Here is a 20,920-nt window from a genome sequence, read left to right as displayed (position 1 = left end):
TAAGTGAATAATATACTAAGTTCTAACACAGTAATGCCTAAATTAAAATACTTATTATAGGCGAATGAGCACTAAGGAAACAAGATTTCAGACCAGAAAGACAAAGAAGGCTCCTTTCTCTGAGAAGGTAACATTTCAGACTTTCAGGAGGTCAGGAATGAACCATGTCGACATCCCTGAAAAGAGCTTTCAGACAAGAGAACAGCAACAACTACAAAGGTTTTGATATAAGAACATACATGGTGTACTGTTCTATGCTCTAGACCCTGTGTTAAGTGCAAAAAATGTACTTTATATATATATATATATATATATTTAAGTTTGTAAGTTCCTTGAATTATGAAGTATACCTTAATTTTATATTTAGTCATGAGGAAAAATAAAGCATAGAGAAAATAAATCCTAAGTTCACATGGCTAGTGAGTCCCAAAGCCAGAATTTTAATCCAGGTTGACTTTAAAGCTATGCACCTAATCACCTCATACAGATAACTAAATTATTTTAAAATTCCAAAATTGCAATTTTTATTTTGCCCGTTTCCTTTCAACTCATGTGACTGTATAAATATTTTCCAATTAAAAAAATATTTTGAAAAGACTTAAGAATCCCTGGAAAATAAGTCTGTTTCCCCAGTCCCTGCTGCTCCATACCCAATTATGGAGAACATACATAGGTTCAAGTATAGTTTTATATTTGGTTATAATGGCTATTAGCAAATTACTCTATGATCTTTTTGCTAAGTGATGGGAGTGAGAACTTGTGTTCTTTTCACCCTCAAAGGTTTCCGAATACACCTGCCAGATCAATAAGAACATTATGAGAGGAAATGCAGAAGAAACGAGAGAGCATTCGGAAATATTTAGGAATCGGAACTACACACAAACACACAATTGAGAGAAAAAGAATTCATTCATTTTACTACATCAGAACTCGGACATAGGTCTGATATCTGTTGTGGTCAGAAAGTTTCAAAATGTTGCCAGGGTCACTGCAATGTGAGAAGACTGGAGTTGTTCCATAAAGGAACAACTGGTTTGGGTTTTCTCCTGGGAATTGTGAGCCAGATTCTAGTTGATGGTGATGGTGATAACAATAAATAGAAGTATCATGATAGTGTTTAGAATATGGATGCAAAAAACACCCTAGGAAAAACTAACAAAAATACATGTGGAGGAAACCTGCATTTACCAACATAATCTCTTTATTACTATGCTACAACCATCTATGATTGTTAGGTTTATCTCCCTCACATTTTTCTGTGGAAAACAACTTTGTTACTAAAGATGAATAAACAACCATGCTTCTCTCATTAAGTCAAAGCAAAGAATGACATGAGGGAGTTTTATGGCAATTCATAGTAGAAATGGAAAATAAAACAAGACTAGAAAACTTTTGGTTTTTCTATCCATCATTCAGAAAACTTTTCTACTATATACGACTGTTATTACAATAAATTTTGCTCCTTTTTGTTATACTGTAAAGAGTCTGATCATATTTTCAAGCATCACCCCTCCAAAGTATTTTACCTTCCAGTGACTAGAAGAACACATTTACTGGTCTCACTATACTTGAACGTAAAAATTACTGGAGTAAGTGGTAAACTTTGGCCAAAAAAAGACAAAGTAAAAATAACAGCACTTGAAAAGACATTAAACATATACTTACCAATGGGAAAGTTACATGAATGACACTTGTCTTTCCTATATACACTTGAAATTTGTTTGTAAAAGGGAATAAAGCAATGTATCTTGCAAGAAATAAAGTACTGGAATTTAGGAAAGAAATAATATTTTTTAGCTTTTTTATTTTTTTAAATAACCCAAACATTTTTCTGATGAGTTCAAATGAAAACACTTGTACCCTCAAAAGAATGCTTATATGAAATGAAGGTACAGTCTAAAACAATGGTCCCATATGTTCTCTTTTTAGGACACTTAAAAACTAGCCTTTACTCTTCCCAGCTGCGCAACAGAAGATCAAAGCAACTGAGTCTGAGGCAACAGCCCAAAAGGATGGGGTAAATCTCTTAGGGCTGCCATCATTTCCCTCTGAGCAGAGTAGCCATATGGCATGGATTTGCCACAAATCCAACCACCAGCACCTAAATGATAAGTAGCTGATTCCTTTTGCTGTTTCACACTGGAATGCTTTAAACCCTACTATGGGAGCAGTACCTCTGGAAAATGTTCTAGTAAAATTAAAACGTGATCTTTAACAGCCAATGTCCAATTTTTTTTTCAAGAAACATGTCAATTTATTTTGTAGATAACCATATTGTGGTTGGAATGTTCTATTTCCTACGATATGACTGTTTGGTGTGACCTTTTCATACACCAAAGAAAGAAAAAGCCCCTGAACAAAATCAGATAACAGCAATGAACTTAACAACTTCCACGTATGAGACAAAAAGAAAATTAATTCCATTCATCTTTGTTTATGGAACCATTTTGTTTACGGTTCAGTAATGCAAAAATAAAGACAAAATTTCATTGATTCTTTTATTGTCTTACCTCTAATAATATTAATTCATGTCCTGTGAAAGATCTTGCTCCTTTAATAATATAATCTCAACCCTGACTTTAGTTTGGAAGTGAAGTTTAATTTATGCCAGAACAAGAACCATCACATAATTTGGCACAAGCTGACATAACTGGAAGTTACTGCTAACTATGGGATCAGAATAGCAAAGCTTTGGGAAGCTAAAGAGATGGACATTGGAACTTGCAATGTTTCAAGATTCCTCATTAGGCTGTACCCTGACATTATACCTGACTGAAAGCAAAGCATAAACCTAATATATATTTTAAAGTGGGGGGATAGTTTTTCAAGAATTTCACTTTATAAAATGTCCCTTGACTACTTTGAAATTAACCAAGTATCTAATATAGCGATTCCAAGAGAGAAGGTTTAGAATAATTTAAAAGTATCTTAGATATTCTTTTAGGAAATATTATGGAGGAGATATAATAAAGTTTTGTACACGGGCAAAGCAGTTATTTCCATGAAATTATCTATGATTTCACAAGCAAATAATGTGCAAACATGAGGCACATTTGAAATATATATTATTAATATCCTACAGTTACAATACCTCTCTAAACAAAAACTTTGATATCAGTTTAATGATCCCCTTAAATTTTATCTTTTCAAATAATAACTTGCTATATAGTTTATTCTTATTTTCAAAGCAGTAACTGGAATCAATGGTATTCAGAATTTGCCACAAATCAAAAGATTTTAATTATTGTAGCTTTGTGTTCCAAAAGTACATTTGAAACAATTGTTAGAAATTCATAACATGTTTTCTGAAGAAAGAAACTATACATGAATAGCCCCAAAATCACTCCCAGAAATTTTGATGTAATTGATTTGGGTATGGGCTATGCATAGGAATTTCCAGAATTGTATTTAACCCATAACACACTAAGCCACTATGTGTAACTCTACCAATATGAGAAAATTGATTTCAAACTTCTCTTCTTCCTCCACCCCTTTTGCTGCTTCCTTCCTGCCTTCCTCCTGAGCCCCTGGGATTAGAGACTGGAAGGAAAAGAGCTAGGTTAAAAAATAAACACATAAAACCCCAAACCTTTGTAGATACAAATAAACCTCATTATTTGTGAATTCATTTACTAAAATTTGCAACTCCTATATTAACACTCTTAGTGGTCCTATGGTCATTTATGACATGCACAGAATGGCAAAAAATTTGAGTTGCCCAATACACGTTCCCAGTTAAGGTCAAACAAGGTAATGTTCTGCCCTTCTTGTTTCAGCACTCACACTGTAAACAAGTGTACTTTTCAAGGTCTATTTAGAGTCACATTTTTTTTTTTTTGGTGTGTGTGTGGGCCCCCCCCACACACACACACGTGCACGCACGCGCACACTTCTTTTTGGTGATTTCATTTTTTAAAATGGTCCGCAAAGCATAGTGCTGAAGTCTGTCTAGTTTCCCTAAGCACAAAAAGATTGTGATATATCAATATGGGTGTTAGATAGGCTTGTTCGGGTATGAATAACAGTGTTGTTGGCTTCAAGTTCAATGTTGATGAATAAACAATACATATTAAATGAGGTGTCTTAAACAGAAGTACTTAGTATTGATCTGTTAATGAAAGGACATAACCAGAGGCTTGTGGAAACCCATGTGTGTTATTTCCTTAGGAACAATTGTTCAATATTTGCTAATTTGGTGTTCCTGGTGACTTTACAAAACATGATTATCATGAATAAGGTGAATCAACTGTAACTGACAGATACAGAAATTTTGTCCTGTCTCATTGTGATTTAATTCACCCTCCCACTTACCCTAGTCCTGGAAAAAAACAGTTTTGTTTCCATTTGCAATTTATCTCAATATTCCTTTACCCCACATAAACTTGTGTTGTCTTGACTTGTTTGAACTGGTTTATAACATCTGCCAGAATCACATAAATAACATAAATTATTTAATACATGTTCATTTTTATATTTATGTTTATGTTATGACTATTTTCCTGAAAATTTTCTCTCTACAATTTTGGAAATCCCATTGAGACATCCAACAGATTCAAAAACTAAAAGCAGGCAAACTTCTCCACCAAAGAAATGGCACACCCATTCTTAGGCCCACATATATCTTTTCTTGTCTCCATGAAGTGAATCCAAAGCAGCAAGAGACCTTTGCTGACTGTTTTGCTATCTTTGATTTTGAATTAATTTTGGGAATTGGTTTTACAACAGTTTGACCATTAGATGATCCCTGTAAGCAGATTAATAGTTTATAGAGGTCTATTCTTTGTTGGGTAAGGTAAGAGAGAGAATCTGGTTTATTAGTTCTTTGTATTTTGAGCTCAAATCAATTAAGAATTTATACTCAGTGAGAAGAGAACAGCTCTTTGGCATGAACCAGTATATTTCACAATTCTGTGTTTATTAACCCTTGGCTGATACTTTAGAATTGAAGTAATACTCTGTGTGACTGACAGAGCTACCAACATACAGTCATTACATACTATAATACAGAAAAACCTTTTCTGCTCAAGTGTATGTAGGTAATGTCTTTCTACCTCCACATGACATTAATGAATTAAATTATAAAATCTCTTTAAGTTCTGTTCTGATTAGTTTATACAGAAGTTATACGAATTGAATAACCCTAAAATTCTAAAAAACAAAACAAAACAAACACCCTGAATTTCTAATATCTTCAACCTTCTAGATTTACAAAGTATTATTAAAGAGATTAACAAACATTTTAAGAATTCAAGTTTGCATAATGTAGGTAAATCTTTGGCAAACAAGACTAATAATTTTGGCTTAATAAAAACAACTATGTTTTCTGACTGTCATTGTTAGACAAAATACAAACATGAATTATTTTACTTCAATATGTTCTTTCTAAAGCTGTAAGAGTTTACTGATGGAATAAATTAGCATTTTTGTTTAATGTGTATAGTCATGAAAAATTTAAATCTGTATTTTAACCAACTTGATCAATTTTTCAGGAATCTTTGTTTCAAAAGCAATTATATTCTACAGTTATGTTACCTTAAAAAATAATTTCTAAGATTATTCAGTAACTTAAAAACTTGGATGGTATTAATGGACATTTATTAGATACTTAGGTCATTTCTAAATAAGACAGAATACTGAGCCATTGATTATAATGGGGCTCAGAATACATTACCTCCAAATGTGCCACCTTGGCATTTAAGGAAATAGCAGAAGCAAAGGGCAACTCTTTCTAAGCCCTTATCCTTTCAAGCAGTACATAAAAGAATTCCTTGGCTTTCCTGTCATTTATCCTATACCCAGAAGAAAGGAATGCCACAGAGGGACACAGGATAATCTGACCAGGCCTAAGTTCTCCTAGTTTATTACCATTGGTTGTTCAATCAAATTTCTGTACAACTATGCACTACTTCATTGAAACATACGGATTTCCCTTTCTGAGTATTCATTTCTGAAGTCCATGTCACATAAAATTATATTAAATGAATTTGTGTACTTTCTCTATTTAATCTGTCCTTTGTTATAAAGTCTTAGCCATGAACCTAGTAATGAATGAGAAAGAAATCTTCTCTCCTGTATAAGCACTAAGCTAAATTTTGAGTTCATACATACATTCTTCTCCTTTTTATATGCTACTGACAGGCTCTATCTTTGCTGAACATGTTCATTTTTGCCACTTGGAGAAGCTGTAGCATGAATTCTGCCAGTTGACTAAAATACTGGTAAGTTTTAAAATTATTCCAGTTTCTCTATGAAATCAAAATAGCTTTGGTTAAAAGATACAATGATAGGAAAGGTAGCAGAATACAACAGTTACTAATAGGGCATTATGTAAAAATGTGGATGTGTAACCGATGTGATTCTGCAATCTGTATTTGGGGTAAAATTGGGAGTTCATAACCAACTTGAATCTAATGTATGAAATATGATATGTCAAGAGCTTTATAATGTTTTGAACAACCAATAAAAAAAATTAAAAAAAAAAAAAAAACAAAAAAAAAAACTCTTCATTAGGGCTGGGGGGGTGTGGCTCAAGTGGTAGCGCGCTCACCTGGCATGCAGGAGGCACTGGGTTCCATCCTCAGCACCACATAAAAAAAATAAAATAAAGATATTGTGTCTACCTAAAACTAAAAAAATAAATATTAAAAATAAACCTCTTCATGAATACTACTTCAGTTGCATCATTGCATTGAGGAACCATTGTTTATGCAACCATTCCAGTACTGTCAGACTCTCCCCTCTTGGATGAGTTTGACTCTCTCTGGAAAGTCTTCTCTGCTCCTATTGTCTCTTTTTGACTCCCTAGTGCCTGACAAAGCCAACAGGTGCTAGCAACAGGTGCTATTCAAATTTGCTGAAACCATAGCTGTTTCTGTTCTCCACCAGCTTGAGGCCTTACTCGTGTAAATGTACTTTGTGTATTTTTGATCACGGCAAATATAATCAAAAAATGTTTGATGACTACTGAATAGTTCTCTTTTTCAGTAGTCACATTTCCCATGTTGGAAAAGGAGATATTTTCTTGCACACATCCTGCATGGGCCAGGAAAAGGGTTCCCCTTTGGAAAAAAAAAAAAAAAAAGATACAATGTAAATGAATGAAACTCTACTAGAAGTTAATAGGGGCAGAGAGGTTATGACTTTATATTAAGGTAATGAAATAACTTTGTATGCAAAGTGACAAGATATAAATTGTATACTAGAGGAAAAACAGGCATGTCCTAAAGTAAAGTGTGCCAGAAAGAAAATGGTAAAAGACAAAACCTGGTCACATAAAGTTATATAAGATTTGCAAGAAAGAAAATTTTATTTGCTTTAGGTTAGAGTTTGTGCAAAAAAAAAAAAAAAAAATCTAAAAAGCTATGAAATATATTAAAATCTTAGCAAAGTTTGCTCAATTTTGCTGGGCTTGTTTCATTACTGTACTGTTTTTATGCTTTTTCACTTAAGAATTAAGATTCTGTATAAAGCAATAAGTTTTATTGTGACTTTGAAATAATCAGTCAAATATCATTTCTTCTTCGGCACCCATGATCCTGTACCTATCCTAAGTGTTCACATCTCCTGATGACTTTTGTTTGTTTTTTGTTTTTGCAGTGGTGGAGACTGAACTTAGGGCTTATTGCACATGCTAGGCAAGTGCTCTACCACTGAGTTACATGATTAGAACCACAACTTTTGATTTTTGCCTTCCCCAAATTAAATACTAAATGTAAAATAAAACTTTCAGGATATCTTTGCACCTAAAATTATCTTTGAGATTTTGCAAGAGGGCCTCTGGAAAATCACAAAGATATACACTTTCTTTCTGTAAAAAGAGAACTGCTTGAAATAATTAGGTTTATTTGATATATTACTACTAAAGAGGTTCTATGGAAGAGAGGAGATGCAGAGCAACCCTGATATTAAGTTTGATGGGTAAAATGTTATTAAAGTAAGTGTTCTCAAATTGTGTGATATAGGGATTTGTCAATGCCTTCAATGTCCACAGTATGTTCTATTCATAAGAGACCTTGTACTATGTTGCTTGATAAATAGATAACTGTTTTGGTCATATCTTTTGTTTAAATCTTGTATCTTCTAGGCTAGAAAATATCAAGTTGGAATCCACATCTCTTGTCTGACTTATATTAATATACAGATATTTAGGACCTACCCCAGACTTACTAAGTCTTTTCATAATTTCTATGTTTCTTCAGAATTTTTGTATAATACTATAAGCTTGGCATATTCATTGCTCAAGTTTTTTTCCTCTATAAAGCCTACTGTTGGGACTCAGAAAAATAACACCACAAAGCATAGTGCTTTGGCATGCTGAGTTTCTAAACTAAAGGAAAGGAGCTCAGAAGGAAGATCTTTCTGACCTGGTCCTGCAGGCCAGAGAACAAGAATTCCTCTTCCCCAAAGGTGGGTCATTGGCACTAGAACTACTTTTCCTCAAAACTAGCCATAAAATCTTAAAATATTACTCTAACCTCCCCTGACTTTCCATATAAGAGCTAGTCATAAGGTACTTCAGAGAATTTCCTTATCTGATAGACATTAAGACCCTTCTTTCAAAAGTGGGTCCTGTCCTTTACCTAGAAAGAATGCCACACAAACAAGCAAAGAAGAATCTGAACAGATAGGCCTTGCTGCCCTGCCCTCTTGCAGAATCTCAAAGATAATTTTATTACCATTATGTCACATTCACTTTGTCCAAACACATTTCTAAAGGTCTATCAATTTTTCATTGTACCAAAGGTTTGTGTATCATATTAAAGCCTTGATTAGATCTTCATCATGTGTGATTAGGCCCCAACTTCCTTAATAAGACTCCTATAGTGCAAGAATCAATAAATGGGATGGAATCAAACTAAAAAGTTTTTTCTCGCAAAACAAACAATCTGTGAGGTAAACAGAGAGCCTACATACTGGGAGCAAATTTTTATCTCTCACACTTCAGATAGAGCACTATTCTCTAGGATATATAAAGAACTAAAAAAACTAAGCACCAAAAAAACAAATAACCCAATCAACAAATGGGTCAAGGACCTGAACAGACACTTCTCAGAAGAGAATATACAATCAATCAACAAGTATATGAAAAAATGGTCATCATCTCTAGCAATTAGAGAAATGCAAATCAAAACTACTCTAAGATATCATCTCACTCCAGTCAGAATGGCAGCTATGATGAAGACAAACAATAAGTGTTGGAGAAGATGTGGGGAAAAACGTACACTCATACATTGCTGGTGGGACTGCAAATTGGTGCAGCCAATATGGAAAGCAGTATGGAGATTCCTTGGAAATCTGGGAATGGAACCACCATTTGACCCAGCTATCCCTCTCCTCGGACTATACCCAAAGGACTTAAAAACAGCATACTATAGGGACACAGCCATATTAATGTTTATAGCAGCACAATTCACAATAGATAAACTGTGGAGCCAACCTAGATGCCCTTCAGTGAATGAATGGATTAAAAAATGTGTCATATATACACAATGGAATTTGACTCAGCAATAAAAGAGAATAAAACCATGGCATTTACAGGTAAATGGATGGTGTTGGAGAAGATAATGCTCAGTGAAGTTAGCCAATCCTCCCCCCCAAAAAAAATGCCGAATGTTTTCTCATAGTAGGGTAAGAAGGGGGAGCATGGGAGGAATAGATGAATTCTACATAGGGAAGATGGGTGGGAGGGAAAGGGAGAGGGCAGCGGATTAACAAGGATGGTGGAATGTGATAGACATTATCAAAAGTACATGCATAAAGACACTAATTGGGTGTCAAAATACTTTAAATACAGAAATAAGAAAACTTGTGGTATATATGTGTAATAAGAATTGTAATGCATTCCGCTGCCATTTATTTACTTATTTTTTAAATCAATAAAAACAAAGCAAAAAAACCTTGATTAGATAAACCAGATGAGTGTTCACTGTTTTCTTTGAAAGTTTGCTTCAGTGGTTATATTTTACAGATATTTTCTCAACTTTTTGGACTTGAATTTAAGTTACCTTATTTTTCTTATGAACTCTGGTGAAAAATATTTCACTGTGGTGAACTATTCCACTGGTGAAAATTACAACTAATTTAAGTCTTTTATGATCCATAGTTTTGTTTCAGGCTTATGCTTCCCTAAAAGCTCTTGTAATGAGCTACAGGCCAAAGTACTTCATCTTCAACAAAGGAGCACTATCTCAGAATCCCATAGAAAAGGACTAGGGGATTATAGGTTTTTGATGCTGCCCCTTAATTTTAAGACCATTGCTAGTTGAATGGGTCAGGATTTCCAGTACTTTAGTCAAGAAGTAAAAACATTATGATCCAATAGAATAAGAATTATATAGGACTGAATGAACTGATAAAGGATGACCGTAGTTTTGTGTTTGCGATGTTACTGGTACTGTTTTACTATTCTGTATTTTCAATATATCAGGAAACCCTTTCTTTTTCCTAAGATGTTACAACTCATTACAACTTAGTACAGCTTTCTTTGTAAATGGAAATACTACAAATCTCATTCCACCTCCATGACACCTCCGGAATTTGGAATTTCTTACTGAATATGCTTAAATTTTATGGTAATATATTTATTTGCATATGTTTAATAGCAATCTATCCTCCTTTTAATAGGATGTGATTTGAAGCATTGATATGGAACGAATCCTTACTTGTAATGAGATATTTGAAAATGATGCTCTTTAATCAGATATGAGCAGACACTGTTAAGGAACAAAGTTTGACTTTATGCAGGAAAAATGGCCTGGCACCTGGCTTATAGAGTTCCTTGTCTTACAGGGAAAACATTCTGGGGATTTTGAGAAGGGAAGATTTGCCCAAATCAATAGGTACTGCACAACACATACACAGTGGCAAATTCTTAGCTTGGATTCCTAATCTGAAGAGACTTAAAAAAGAACAATCTGAGATTCTTTATGAAAACTCTGACTAAAGCAAACTTTGATATGATAAATTAATATTCTTAAAAATTAATTCTTGCTACACCTATATAAATAATCAGGGCAAAAAAAGTACATCAATCTTATTTTGTGATCATAAATAATCCCTATTTGAGATTATTTCCTATCAAATAGGGAGAAGCCAAGTACAATGTTGCATGCCTGTAGTCCCAGACACTTGGGAGGTCAAGATGGGAGGATACCTTGAACACAGGAGTTTCAGACCATCTTGAGTAACACAGGGAGACCCAGCCTCAAAAACCAAAAATGTGGGGTTGGGAGATGGGGTTAGGGGAAGAGCCTAACATAATTTCAATAGAAAAATACAGACTCTAGCATATCCTTCTCCTTCAACATTATAAGGCTTTCAGCTCATTTTCTTGTCTTTATCTATTTAGCAACTCTTTTTACGTTGTATACAACACACACACACACACACACACACACACACACACACATACAGATTCTGTCCTGTGTCCCACTGGTTCTTACAGACACCCTTCTTCCCCAAGGAAAATAACTTTTGTCCCCATTTGCAATTGACCTCAAATTCTTTATTCTACATAAATTCGCACTTGTTAGAACATCTGCCTTGTTCACTTATATCATGAAAATAAACTGTTCACTTATATCATGAAAAATAAATTCTTTTACTTGAATTTTGTACCCATTATGAAGAGTTTGAAAGTTATCTTTTAACAGTCACCTGGATGTGAGGTTGAGCTCATAAGAGGTTAAAGTAGGTGGGAAGTCCAGACCTAACTGATACACCTCAGGAAAGTTCTATCTTTTTCAGGATCCAGGCCTGGACCTGTGGGCTTCCTTTCCTGCTTCTACCTTCTGTTACTTCAGAGGTTGGCTTTCCTCCCCAACAGATCCACTGTGAACACAATGCAATTTCACAGCTTGTCCTCTGCCCTCCCTTATTTTGAGAATTTCAAAGAGTTTTTATAGCTAACAGCAATGAGAAAAACACAGGGGGCAAAATGACATACCAAAGAAAAGTCACAAAGTTTCAAATCAGATCAAATAGGGGTGGGATGGGGGGGGGCGGTGGAGAGGCATTTCTCGTTTTCATTAGCATGTAAATGGTAGTAGATCTTAGTCCTCTACTACCCACATTTTCCACAGCTGTTTTCTGCCACTTCTCTCCATGATGCAGCTTCCTTCTCCTCCCCATCCTTCACATAACACAAGGACAGACAAAAGCCACAAGGGTGAGAAAGGTGGGTCTTTTCAGTACACAAAGAATTGAAATAAGGTTCATCTACATTTCAGAGGAAGCCCCAGATATTCTCTTCTAATAAAGAAAGGTTATCTTTGAAGAGTTCCCTTTGGAATAGATGCTGAGCTTAAAGAGAGATGTTTAGGATGAGGCCTTGCAATGAAAGCCATAGACACAGGGGTACTTATATTTTCTTGCTTTGTGTATTAGTATGTTGAGGGTGGGAAAGTGAAGGATGGGAAATGGGGGAGGAAAGAAGTTGTAAGAGGCACTCAGTCTTTTCTTCTTTCCTTCCTACTATGAAATTTCAGAAAACCAAGCTTTCAAAAACAGCAAAAGCAGATAATTACAGAAATGATCAACAGCAGGTAGGAAACTATAGTTTCAGAGATGAGTGTACTCTTAAATAAAAAGACCTGTAGAAAAATGGTTAAGAAAATTAAATAATATTGAATAATATTTAAGAAAATATTATATTTTATAATATAATACTGGTCTTAAATATTTTATTTCACTATTATATGCAGTATAAATTTCTACTTATCCTTGATTCATAATAGAACTCTATTAAGTATATAATTCAAAAGATGGGTCCAATGGCACATGCCTAGAATCCCAGCAACTAGGGAGGCTGAGGCATGGGCAACTTAGTAACACCCTGTTACAAAATAAAAAATAGAAAGGGCTGGAGAAGTAGCTCAGGGGTAGAGCGCCCCTGGGTTAAATCCCCAGTACCAAAATAAGAAGAAGAAGAAGAAAGTCATTGGGCTAGAGGGTAAGAAATAAAGGCATATGAGCTGGTTCAAGGACTTAAAATCCTGAAAGAATATAGTTTTGAGCATCGCCCAATCAAACTTCTCATTTCAAAGATGAGATAAATACGTTTATCAAACATTAAGTGCAGTGAAGCAAGAACTGTTAAAGCTCTCCTGTGAAGGGGATAATTGTGGAATTAGAATCTAGGTTACCAGCCTCTTAATCCTATAAACCTTACATAATAGTACTTCTCAACTAATTTTTAAAAAAACAAATGCCAAATGTCTTCTTTGATATAAGGAGAGTAACTAAGAACAGAGTAGGGACGAAGAGCATGAGAAGAAGATTAACATTAAACAGGGATGAGAGGTGGGAGGGAAAGGGAGAGAGAAGGGAAATTGCATGGAAATGGAAGGAGACCCTCAGGGTTATACAGTGGAGGGGGTAGAGAGAGGGGAGGGGAGGGGAGGGGAGAGGAGGGGAGGGGGGATGGTGGAGGATGGGAAAGGCAGCGGAGCACAACAGACACTAGTATGGCAATATGTAAATCAACGGATGTGTAACTGATGTGATTCTGCAATCTGTGTATGGGGTGAAGGTGGGAGTTCATAACCCACTTGAATCAAAGTGTGGAATATGATATGTCAAGAAATTTGTAATGCTTTGAACAACCAACAATAAAAAATTCAAAAAAAAAAAAAATTCAAAAAAAAAAGTCCTTAAATTACCAGAACATTAGTTCACCTAATCTTCAACAGCACTGGTTCAAAATAAAATGATGATTGGTCTGAGGGGAAGGATTCTTTTTCACCTTATCACCTATCCAAAAGAGGCAAATCAGAATGGAGGGCATTGCTGAGGAATCTGGAAAAATTCCTCTAACACTTGATTCTGTAGCATTCCAGTACTGTTTATTTAGATCTAGCTTCCACTATAGCTGAAAAAGCAAGACTTATTTATTAAAAAATACATAATGTGTGGTGGCACATGCCTGTAATCCCAGCGGCTCGGGAGGCTGAGGACTGAGGCAGGAGGATCCCAGGTTCAGCAACTTAGCAAGGCCTAAGCAACTGAGGGAGACCCTGTCTCTAAATAAAAATACACAAAAAGAGCTGGAAAGAGCTGGGGATGTGGCTCAGTGGTTAAGTACCCCTGAGTTCAATCCCTGGTACCAAAAAAAAACAAAATGAAACCATAATGCTAAATGTTAACAAGGCTGATTACAAATGAATTTTAGGGTGTATATAATAACTGAGGAGTTCCCCAGGTGATCAGAGTAGCTTCAAGTTATTGAGTAGACCAGTATATTTTAGAATGTCTATAATTTCACTTGATACTGACATCATATGTCAGCTTTTGTGCCAGGTGCTTGGGATAAAATAGTGACCAAGACAGATAGTTCCTGCTGTGAAGCAGGTTAGAAATCCTGATCTGATCCACTGTTAGCCTTCAGTTTTCCTACTCACTATCCTCTATGTTTTTTCAAGTTATATTTCCTACTGATTTGGACAATATTCTTCAGTTTTCTTTCCTGGGAGGTAGAAATTAATTGAAAAGGCACCTGATTTCAATAGCAGTAGTGGCTAATTCACACCTACAATTCACATGGCAACTGCAGTCATACAGTCCTTGTGACCACTTAGAGACTAATCAGGGATTTAACAGTTTAATTAGATTTCCTGTTATTAAACTCATGTTACAGACCTCAAAAGAATAATTTTCAAGGTGTCAGTCATGAAATATAATCGGTTGAAAGGATAGAAAACATTAACAAAATGTTTTTGATAAATGGTAGTTTAATTAAAATATTAGTCTAAATCAAATAATATCTTGACAATATTAAGTCAAAATAATAAAGACTGACCACTTTGAGAACAATTACGTAATTAAGAAATTTAGAACTTGCCAAATATTAATATGGAAATGCACTTAAGTCCTTTGTAAGTTTTAAAGTCTATTTTAAAAACAACCATAATAAGATATACTTATATACTATTATATACTTAGTATGTGTCAAAACCAATTTTAAGTATTTTGTTTTTTTAACTCATTTAATCCTCACAGCAATTCCCATTTTACAGATGAGGAAATAAAAATACAGTATATCATAATGACTCAACATGGATTCAAACACAAAGTAGTTTGGTTTTATACTATTTTTTTGTGAACAGGACTGGAAACCCCCAGGCCCTTGAGCATACTCTACCACTATGCTACACATCTTGGTCTGTGGCTTTAGACTTTTAATTATAATCTGCAGTATTAAGTGGGGAAGAAAAACATTTTAGATAATAATGATCTTCACAAGGCTTTCACAGTGCTTTCATACTTATATGTCAAATAGATTAGAAAAGGGCTGGGGTTGTAGCTCAGTGGTAGAACGCCTGCCTAATATGTGTGAATCACTGGTTTCAATTCTCAGCACTGCATATAAATAAATGAATGAAATACAGGTCCATCAACATCTTAAAGAAATATTTAAAAAAAAATGATTAGAAAATGCTATTTTTTTTACATTTATATAATGGCTTATACTAACAATGTATTGCCAAACAAAATACATTAGGTACAAATGTATATCAGCATATTTAAATCTGCAGGACATAAACAAAAGAAATGCCAAAGATGCAGGGAGATGAGGGTCAGAACTAATCTTTACTAAGTATCTATTATATACCAGCTTCTCTATTTCAAATACGAAGAAGCATTAAGTCCACTATGAAATTAATCCAAAATCATACTGGTTCAAGGTGGAATGATAAGGATTAGAACCCAGAGTGGTCTAACTGCACATTTCCTTTCATTGTACTATTGACTTAACAGCAGAAAATAAGAAAAATATTTTGCACTATTGTTGATAGTAAGATCAACATAATCCAATGGTATAACATAGTTGTCCCCCAAACTAATATACTTTTAGACTACATTCATACAACCATATCTAGAAAAGTAGCAAATGCAGATATTTAGGCTTAATGAAAATTTAGTGAATATAATAACTATTTTCAATAAAAGAGCTGTTATATAGAATAATATGCATTAGATTCTGGATCAAAGTAAAAGAGAACTTAATAATAAAGTGTCAAAACTGCACTATGCTAACCTTATGACATAAGAGTTTAAATAACCAAATGTTAGTAATTTTGCAGAGGAATTCAGAAACAAGGTAGGTGTGTTAGACAAGTAGTCTTATTCCCTGCCCTGATCTGACTTCAGATTAGAGCATTTTGGCTTTTACATGTAACACTGGACATTCCATTTTAAATTTTTCTTTGACTTTCTTTTCTTTTGGAAGGGGGTTGTTCATCCTGTTGCAGCAAAAAAGCTAAGCAACACTGAACCAGATATTTACTGAAAGATTTCTTTCAACTCAAATTTTATATTCCTGAATGGTTTTAGTTAAGAACATAAAATCATATCTTAACTTTATTTGTGAAAAGGAAAAACAAAAATAGACCAATCATACCATTTTTTTCTGCAAAGGCAGCTGCATCTTCTTTAGTACTGAAGGTTAGAACCATATTGGACAAAGGATCAGCCCTGTAAGAAAGAATTTTTTTTTAAACAGGATTTAATATTAAGCTTTGGCTACAAAAATATATCAATATTTAAAATAAATATCTGGAAAATACACAGTTGCTATAACATTGAATACATACATTCTTGATGTAACAGTCTATTTGTAACAATCTAAAACTGTTTGTGGGCTGGGTGCTGTGGCCCATGCCTGTAATCTCAGTGGCTCTGAAGGATGAGGCAGGGGAATCACAAGTTCAAAGCCACCCTCAGCAACTTGTGAGGCCGTAGGCAATTTAGCGGGACCCTACCTTGAATGAATGAATGAATGAATGAATGAATGAATGAATGAACAGAAAGGAAGGAAGGAAGGGAGAGAGGGAGGGAGGAAGGAAGGGAGGGAGAAAGGGAGGAAGGGAAAGAGGGAGAGAGGGAGGGAGAGAAAAGGAGGGAGAGAGGGAGGGAGGAAGGAAGGGAAAGAGGGAGGGAGGGAAGAAGGGAAAGAGAGAGGTTAGAAAGGAAAGAGGGAGGGAGGGAGGCAAGGGAGGAAGGAAGAGAGGGAGGAAGGAAGGGAGGGAAGAAGGGAGGAAGAAAGGGAGGGAGGGAGGAAGGAAGCAAGAAACGGACCAAGGGAGGAAGGAAGCGAGGAAAGGTTGAGGATATTGCTCAGTTTTTAAATGCCCCTGGATTCTATCTCCAGTATATTCCTCTTGCCACCCCCACAAAATTTTTTTAGTAATTTACCTTTTTCTGTGTTAACTATTGGGAGATATTTTATAACATGTATTGTCAAATAATACAATTTATAATTGCAAAGACATTCAGCTAGTCTTTAATAAAATCATTTTATTCAACATTTTAAAATATATTTTTTAGTTGTATAGACACAATGCCTTTATTTAATTAATGTATTTATTTTTAAGTGGGGCTGAGGATCATCGAACCCAGTGCCTCACATGTGCTAGGCAAGCACTCTCCCACTGAGCTGCAACACCAGCCCCCATTTTATTCAATTCTTAAAAAAAAGCAAAGAGCTGGACATGGTGGCTAACAATACTTGTGAGGCTAAGGCAGGAAGATTCCAAATTCAAGTATAAACTTGGCAATTTGGTGAGACCTTTCTCAAAATAAAAATTTTAAAAAGGCAGCTGGGAGTGTGGTAGGGGGTTGGTGTCCCTGGAAAAGGGCCAGTGGTAAAATTCCCAAGTTCAACCCTCAGTGCAGTGTGTGTGTGTTTGTGTGTGTAATTAGAGATGAATTAAAAAGTCCAGGAAAATTATCAAACTGATCTTATAAATTTAATATCAACATTACCAAAGAGTACAATTGCCAGTACAACTGGCCCCCAGTTTATAATGGTGTGACTTAGGAATTTTGATTTTACAGTGGTGCCAAAGCAATACAAATTCAGTAGGCATTGTACTTTAAATTCTAAATTTTGATCTTTACTTGAGCTAACAAAATGTGGTATGATACTCTTGCAATGCTGGGACACAGAAGTGAACTGCAATTCCCAGTTAAGCACATGGTCCACAATGATACTGATGACAAATGATACTCTGCATTGTGCTATGTTGCTAAGCTACGACACTGGGTAGTTTAATTGTATTAAATGCATTTTGAAAAAATTATGATATCTTTAATTTGCAATGGGTTTATTGGGACCCATATATAGAGAGTATATATAGAGAGTTCTATATACAATCATTACCACAAAAAATAGACAATACTACCCATTCTTAACAACTTTCTACCATTAATAGTATTATTTTAGGGCACAGGCCTAGTTTAAAAAAAAATGCTACAAGATATGACATCCAGTTGAGTTCTTCAGTTTAGAATAGTGTTAATATTTACAATTCCATATATATATTTTTAAAAGTGCAATGTTATTTCAAAGATGCTACTTTTTATATATGAAAAGGTGGGACAGTGTTTGCTACAAGTAAACTCTCAGAAGTAAACATAGCATTCTGAGGAACTTCACTTAGAAATATGGAAGAAAATTTAGAAAGGACTTCAGAAGTAATTTGGATAATGGAGAGCAATGATATATAAACAAAAGAGAACATGGAAAGTACGTCTCCTTGAGTCACAGTCCCACAAATTGTTGCTGAAATTCTGGTCATATACTATAGTTGCTATTCTGGGACTCCTATGATCTCCCTATAATCATACACATTCCTATCATAAACCCCTCTTGTATGCAAAAGAATTTCAAATGGCTGGCTATATTAGTATCAATAACTGATGGTTTTATATTGATATTCTTTTTGAAAGCGGCTAAGTTTTCTCAGTTCTAATTAAATTAGTTATACTGAGAACAGAAGTGCCAACATAAATATGGTCCAATACTTTGATAAGTGTTGACAGGCACAATGTCTTAATTGAAAATATGAAACAATAGCAAAAAAATTGTAGAAAAAACGAGAACAGAGCTCTATTTTCTACAAAGGCAGTATAGCCTTTATTTAAATTATCCTAACTTTATTTATGAAAAAAAAAATATGTTAATAATAAACATTTGTACCAGTAAGTCTCCATCTTTCAGCTATTTGGTTTCTATCTTTATTAATTTCCTTCATCTCCTATGTTTTGAAATTCTTGATGGATATGTTGCCACCAATATCTTCCTAATTGATCTTTTTGTCTCTTTTCTTAACTCCCATTTACTCCTTGCTACGTTACCAGATTAAACTCAAAAACTTCAAATAGTTCCTACTTTCCAGTCTTTTTTTTTTTTTGTATCAGGAACTCCGGGGTCTTTACCACTGAGCTGCATTCCTCTCTCTCCCCCTGCCCCTTTTTTGTCACAGGGTTTTACTAGCTGTGGAGGCTAGCTAGGTTCAAACTTGGCAATTCTCCTACCTCTGTTTCTTAAGTAGCTGGGATATAGCTGGGCACCCGGCTGCTTTTTAATTACTCCCCTTAAAAGTAACCCACCAGTCAAATCAGACTCTTAATTTTTCTTATAAACACAGTCTGTACTTTCCCAGTAGTTCAATTTGTTCCTTTAATTTAGAATACTCTGCCATCTTCACTAATGGAAGTCCATCCCAACCATCCCTCAGGGTTCACCATAAATACCAACCTTTTCTATTAAGTATTTCATACCCCACCTTCCTCCAGCTATACATAATTTCTCTTTCAATCTTCACTAAATATAAGTTTGCTTTTATTTTTAAATTCAATTTGCTTAATTCTCAATTACTAAGGTTCCAATTGAGGCAATGACACAGAACAGTTCACAACTCAGTGTTTGTGCCAAACAACTACTCTGAACAAATCAGAAAAACCTGTGTTTGAAGGGACCTGAGAGTGACCAAGGAACTCTGGAGAGAATTCAACCTTTCAAAGGAATGACGGGGTGGGGGGGGGGGTGGGGGGTGTTGGTGGGGGAAAACAGACCCATACTGAATTAGATTCAAGTTTATATCCTTTCTCCCTCCTGTCCAGATAGTTAGGAACATAAGGAACTCAAGGAAAAGTCTAGTCTTACCAGCACAAGGAATATGGAGATGGAGTTTAGGACAGCTAGAGCAGTTTGAAATTTTGTTGGTCAGGGATGGTTGTATAAAAGGGAGATTCTGAAGTGTACATGAATGGGTATGGCTCTAACAATAACTGGGAAGGTTGAAAGAACTGAGCAGAGATTTCAGCAGCTGCCTACTACAGGACAAAATGAGTCTGGAGTAAGAAATTGGTAAACCTTGTGTTTTGCACTAGAACCTCAGAGAGATCATGCCTATTAAAAATTTTAAACACTATGTTCTAGTTGTAAGACATAAAACTGAAACAGATGCACTCTAACAAAGCATAAAAATCAATCCTCCCCCAGTTCAAGGTGTGCTCTACCAGTTATTTTTCTGCTAGAACACATCACATAGCTGCTATCATTAACTCAAGAAGAATAAGGAATCAGAGAATTAATAGATTATTGATTCTTCTCTACAAATTTTTGAGATTATTAACTGTTTTAGGGGTTAATTTGCATATCAGGAATTCACACATTACTAAAAGACATGTACAAGATCTTCACTTTAGTATTACACATAACTCCAAATGAAAATGCTGCTTATCAATAGTGCAATAGATAAATCTTGCAAACATAAAGTTAAGCAAAAAGAAACCTTTTTCAGAAGAGTACATAAAGGATAATTCTCTTTAATGAAAAATAAATCTATATAGTTAGAAGTCAGAATAGTGGTTATCTTTGGAAAAGGGCATGGAATGAAATGGGGACTGAAATGCTATTTCTCAATCTGGGTACATACTGAATAGATTTCATTGTAACCTATTACCCACAGTATTATTATTTTTTTAATTTTGGAAGGCCATTTTTTTCATATGTAAGATTTTTTATATTTATTTTTCAGTTGTATTGGATACAATATCTCTATTTTATTTATTTATTGTTTTATGTGGTGCTGAGGATCGAACCCAGGGCCTTGAATGTGCTAGGCAAATGCTCTAC

The 20,920-nt window shown here is 34.8% G+C and overlaps 1 protein-coding gene across 2 annotated transcripts in view; it reads right to left on the bottom strand.

Annotated features, from left to right (window-relative positions):
• Positions 1–20,920, bottom strand: part of Ndufs4 (NADH:ubiquinone oxidoreductase subunit S4) — a 107,443-nt gene that overhangs the window by 2,366 nt on the left and 84,157 nt on the right. Inside the window, exons 4-5 of one of the 2 annotated variants that reach the window (XM_058583118.1) lie at positions 16,397–16,470; positions 4,895–7,058 (exon numbers count right to left, since the gene is read on the bottom strand). In XM_058583118.1, coding sequence (XP_058439101.1) covers positions 6,988–7,058; positions 16,397–16,470 — 145 coding nt within the window. In that variant the 3' untranslated portion in view covers positions 4,895–6,987. Of the gene's footprint in view, positions 1–4,894; positions 7,059–16,396; positions 16,471–20,920 lie in introns of those variants that run through there. The other variant, XM_046456346.2, reaches the window with a different exon arrangement.

Source organism: Marmota monax, unplaced genomic scaffold (assembly GCF_021218885.2).
Source record: "Marmota monax isolate L192 unplaced genomic scaffold, Marmota_monax_Labrador192_F-V1.1 WCK01_AAM20220418_F8-fsc00037, whole genome shotgun sequence".
Lineage (NCBI taxonomy): Eukaryota > Metazoa > Chordata > Mammalia > Rodentia > Sciuridae > Marmota > Marmota monax.
This window is presented reverse-complemented; position numbering and strand designations above follow the sequence as displayed.